General features: G+C 35.9%; 1 protein-coding gene across 1 annotated transcript in view; it reads left to right on the top strand.

The window, feature by feature from the left end:
• The window catches only part of LOC106478862, a 57,343-nt gene that overhangs the window by 30,192 nt on the left and 21,877 nt on the right, over positions 1-5,274 (top strand). Inside the window, exon 2 of the mRNA XM_013939436.2 lies at positions 5,033-5,204. Coding sequence (XP_013794890.2) covers positions 5,033-5,204 — 172 coding nt within the window. The remainder of the gene's footprint in view (positions 1-5,032; positions 5,205-5,274) is intronic.

Here is a 5,274-nt window from a genome sequence, read left to right on the forward strand (position 1 = left end):
TATATATATATATATATATACACGCACACACACGCAAGCTGAGTGTACGCTTCGGACTAAGGCGCTGCACGTGCACGTGGGTGTTTTGGAATATTTTATTTCCCATACAGCATGCCTTTCTGTACTTACTGTATTTTTTTCAGTAAGCTGCTCTGTATCTCGGTAATATTTATACTGTATTCATATATAACTGTTGAATATTCTTTTCTTTTATCGAAATGAAACAAGAATCATGCTGTTATACTTCGTAGGATTTTGCTATTAACTACGTAACGCTTTTACTGTAAAGGGGGGGGGGGGGAATGATACCAACAAAAACTTAAAAGATATTTTCACAAGAAATTAATTTTATGGAATAAACATCTATGTGTGTATAAATTTACTTGTATGTAAGAAGTGTGCCCAAATAGGGAAAACTTTACGTAGCTGCCCCCCCTCCCCCAGTGGCACATCGGCATGTCTACGGACTTCGGACTTACCCGTGGTGGGCAGAGCACAGATAGTCTATTGTGTAACTTTGTGCTTAATTACAAATAAACAATTTACGTAGCTAGAAGCAACTGGAGTATAACTACGATAGTAAAATATTAACATTTTCTGTTTACTGAAGCAGATATAAATCATTTAATAGCCGAATGCTCTATATCAAGAAAGTAGCAATTTTTACTTTAAAAATGTGTATTATGCACAGTTTTTAGAAATTTTAACTTCACACACGCGAAACAAGTACACTTGTGATCCACGAATTAATAAAATCGTAAAGTCAAGTATTTTATAGTTTTTACTTGTATCTTCGGAATCATAAACTCCAATTTGTATTTTACTATTTTGTTATTCACACAGGCAACGTTTAACTTTTTCCGAAATCACTACTGATCAAAGAGTTGGCTTGAAAATTAGGTTCCAAATTTTATATTTAACATTTACCTGAATGAATATTGGAGAATCGTTTACACGTAAATACCAGAACAATATTCTTTTTACTTGATAACAAGAACAGGAAATACGCATTAACTCTGAAGTCATGAACAGAAAAAGTGAAACAATAGCTGAACTCGCCTGTTTCCAACGTTACATGTTTTTGGAGCACTTTTCGTACCAAGTCTTAAGTTTCTTTTTTTTGTTTCGTTTTCACAGTATTCAGTGAAGCGCAGAACATATGGCGGGAGATAAAGTACTTCACTGAAGAGCATGTGTACCTCGGATCAAAAATAAGTTTCAGTTATTTGTATAAAACAAATACACGAAATAAACTTGCCGTTGAAAACTTAAAATCAGTTTCTTACGAATTAAACATTTTATGTCGATTTGTAACTTTCGAGTAACATCGTGAAATACTATTTTGCTTATGGAAAACAATGTATGCTTTGAAACTTCTATACAAACATGTGTTATGGTAGGACATTTTATCTCTAAGATTAAGCTTTGCCGTTATCACTATAAATTCGAGTAAGTTGCACTAGCGGGGTTCATCGTCCCTCCTCATTATTCGCAGAGGACTCCAAAGTACCTATAAAGTATCTTCATTATCGTCAATTACTTCTATAGTTACCACAAGGAGAGTCTATATCCGAAAACTAAACTCCGATAAGATAACTGCTCGTGGTACCTGAGCACGTGGGCCACATTTAGCCCTGCTAGATTATGACTAGGGATCTTAACACAGTTTTAAACATGGCGCTTCTGGATACTGAGGAGGGATAGGAAAACAAAATCAGATACCAAGTTTGGGTTCAGTGACCCTGAAAACGTACTTGTAGACCTCTATTATACCTGGGTGACCTTACGGGCGCGTTTTAGCTCCTCTTGGTGCCTTTTTGAAAGGAGAGCCAAGTCATTTAGCTAAGGATACCCCTTGGGTCAAAAACTGTGGAAGGAATTCACGGATAAATAAATTCACAAACATAACGTGGATTAATTTTCTTGTATCCACTGTTAAATGAAAACCAGAATTGCAATTTTAAAGATTTCTGATTTTTTATTTTCGATGTATATTCAGGTTTTCTAACAGTTGGATATTTTATATTTCATGCATTTGTTTTATTCAGTCGTCTAACAAACATTGGGGATTTTGTTTCTCCGTGGAACATTTTTCTTCTGCCTTATATTTGTGATTAAACATGGAAATTAATTTTTTTTTTGCGGCTTCCTGAAGGAACAGTTTTCTCTGTTTATTTATTTTTTATCTGTATTTTTCACAAGCTGATGTACCCGTCCTTTGTCCTGGTTATGAACTTTAAAAAAATGTGGGGGGGGGGATGCTATGACAAGTAACGTAAAAAATCATAACTTTCTTACAATTTATTTATAACGTAACATATTACAGTATTCATTATTACCTCACTAAAAGTTTTGTATAAGCTTTAATAACTTAATAAGTACATACTTAAAACATGGTATACACCATGCGATGGTCAGGGTGACTTTAAGAGGTAACGGCCAAAGTGATGGCGAAATGGGTGCTTTCTATTACCCGCTTTCAACATCCAACTTTTAATGTCCTTTCACAATGTTTCATGTGATTAATTAATTGACACTGGCAGTAGAAGTGTCTTACAGACCGAAGTTGAGACGTCACGGGTCAAAGTTGGAACTTGGTATAACCCAAGAAACGGCTCTTCATATCAGCCTTATGGTGGCTGTAGGAGTAGAAACTTCAGCTAGGTTTATGTATTATTGCAATAGTGGAGACCATTTTTTCTTACTGCATTCCTCCACAGAGAGTGTTAGTGCACTCTCTGAGATATATAAGATGTTTGTGTGATTTCCCCCACACTTTGTGTATGTTGTGTTATAGAAAGTTTAATATTTTTGTATGTGTAAGAACGTGACACCACTTATGTATGCGGGTAACGTTAACTTAAGTCAAAGATAATAAGTGCTCGATAACAGCAATAATGGGGGATGAAGAGGGTTGTCAACCCCCAATAACATGCTCCTTGTTACAAACTACCATCCCACAAAGTTTGGTTGAGATTGGCTCAGCGAACTAGGAGTAGTTAGATAAGAGACAAACAGACATACACACAGATTTTTGTTCTTTATACGGGAAACATTTCAAGTTAATCTATCAATTAAATCATTTCATGGACTTTAAAAAGGTTAATTGTGTTGCACTCTTGGTGTCACTCAGAGCCAAAGGTCTGAGCTTTTCTTACCACCCACCGCGAAAAGTACTTCTTGATAATTTCAGTCATGATAAGAGCCGCCCAACAATAACATAAGGCCCGGCATGGCCAGGTGGTTAGGGCGCTCGACTCGTAATCTGAGGGTCGCGGGTTCGAATCCCCGTCACACCAAACATGCCAACCTCGGCCTTTGCCTGGCCCCAAGTCCAGGATGAGAAAGGGGGAGCGTTGGGCGCAACAACACCGTCCGTTGGCGAGGTGTTGTTGTGGCCCTATGCTTCACTGGGAGTTTACAGGAACAAAAAAAACAATAACATAAAGAATAAAAATATACATTTATTGTAAGTTACGTCACATTTTGAGGTGTGAATGATAGTGTGATTTATTTCTAACAATTTAGTGTGGAATATTCCGTTTACGAAATAAAATTTAACATCATCATTATTCATGACGGTTATCCCGTCATTTCAAAAGTGAATGTTGAGCTTTGCCTGCGTGCGCAATATTTCAAACGGAAGACAGACGAACACTAGGACAGACACCTTGGTTCACAATATATATATGATTGACATAAACAACACTTGATTGGCGTACGGTTCAGTCGTTGAACTATCTCATAAGAACTCTTCGTGAGGACATTTTTACATTGTTCAGAAATTATGGTAATCACATTGGTATCTACAATATGAAATCGATTAATAAACGCAAGCATTTTACCAGTGTGTAATTTGTAAGTGAAATTGGTAACTCTTAAATAGTTCTGTTCAGTGAAAGTATTTCCGAATATACCTTTCTCTTCTGAGTGTGCCAAAGGAGATTCTTTGTTGGTTTAAAGTACGATTACGATAGAAGATTTGTAGTTCCTTATATATATTCCAGAACAACCCTTAGTTACTCATTTTCAAACTCGACGAAACTTTGCCGTTATTAGTTTAACATTTCACTTGTAAGTTTATATTTTAAAAGTTTTAACACTTTCTATCATTTTCAAATGTACATTATAAGAATTATTAAAGGTAATTTTTGAACATGCCACGTTTAGGATTGTCTTAACTTTATACTTTCCCCTTCTTGAAAAACAAACAAACAAAAAAATCAGTTTTCACGTTACAATAATTTCCATAAAACATTATCAGAGAGCAATGCATGTACGCTAAAATCCAGTAACAAAAATAAAGTCGGTCAACATTGTAATATCTTAACCCTTAAACTACCTACTTGCCGTTTAGGGCCAGTGGGGAATAATTTGTGTGTTTTGCCTGTTAAACACTCACTCTAAAGAACTAATAAATATTTGGTTAAATTGCTCATTTTGTATTTAAAATATCTAGGAGATCCCAGCTGTAATTAGTGGTATTAATATCAATAGTGATTTGTGTGCGCGCTTGGCTCGTTATCATGGAACCTGTAATTAATATACAGTCAGGGACCCAAAAGGAATTGTATGCATAAATAGGTTGGAAAATGTTTTAAAAAGTCGGCAAGATCCACAAGGAATCGGCCGATAATTCTTGGTTTAACTGTAACCCCTACATTGGTTTAGTTACCGGAGAAAATAGTACATTGTTACCTATTAATACTTCTACGTTGTTCTCTAAGCATGGTTGCAAGTTTAGTTGTTTTTTTTTCTATCACTAAAATACTGGGGTGGATCCAGGAGTGTTTGGTAAGGGAGGTTGCCCTTCTACCGGGTCATGAAACCTTTTTAAAAATCCACTTTCTTTATTAGGTAAAAGCGCACCTTCTGTATGACAGTCCATCAGAAAGGTGGTTGCAACCCTAATTTCCTATCCCCTGGATCCACGAGTGAAAATGATATAATGTTGAGAAAAGTTATAACTAGATGTTTGTATATTACAGTGTTCCAGCTAAGTTACCTAATTAAGTTGTTCTTTTTGCATTAGGACGATTCCAAATGGTATACGTATCAATCTCCAAGAAGGGTCGAAGTAGATTCATCGTCGTCATTTCAACAGTTTTACAGAAGTTACAACAGTACACAAAGAAGAGCGAGTCGTCTAAAGCGGAACTCTACAGATCTCCAACGTCCCAATGTTGACTATGGCATCCGTCAGGGTAATGAATGTAATTTAAATCAATAAGTGGTACATTTCAAGATTATTTTTAAAGTAATGTAGAATTATTG

This window comes from Limulus polyphemus, unplaced genomic scaffold (assembly GCF_000517525.1).
Source record: "Limulus polyphemus unplaced genomic scaffold, Limulus_polyphemus-2.1.2 Scaffold256, whole genome shotgun sequence".
Lineage (NCBI taxonomy): Eukaryota > Metazoa > Arthropoda > Merostomata > Xiphosura > Limulidae > Limulus > Limulus polyphemus.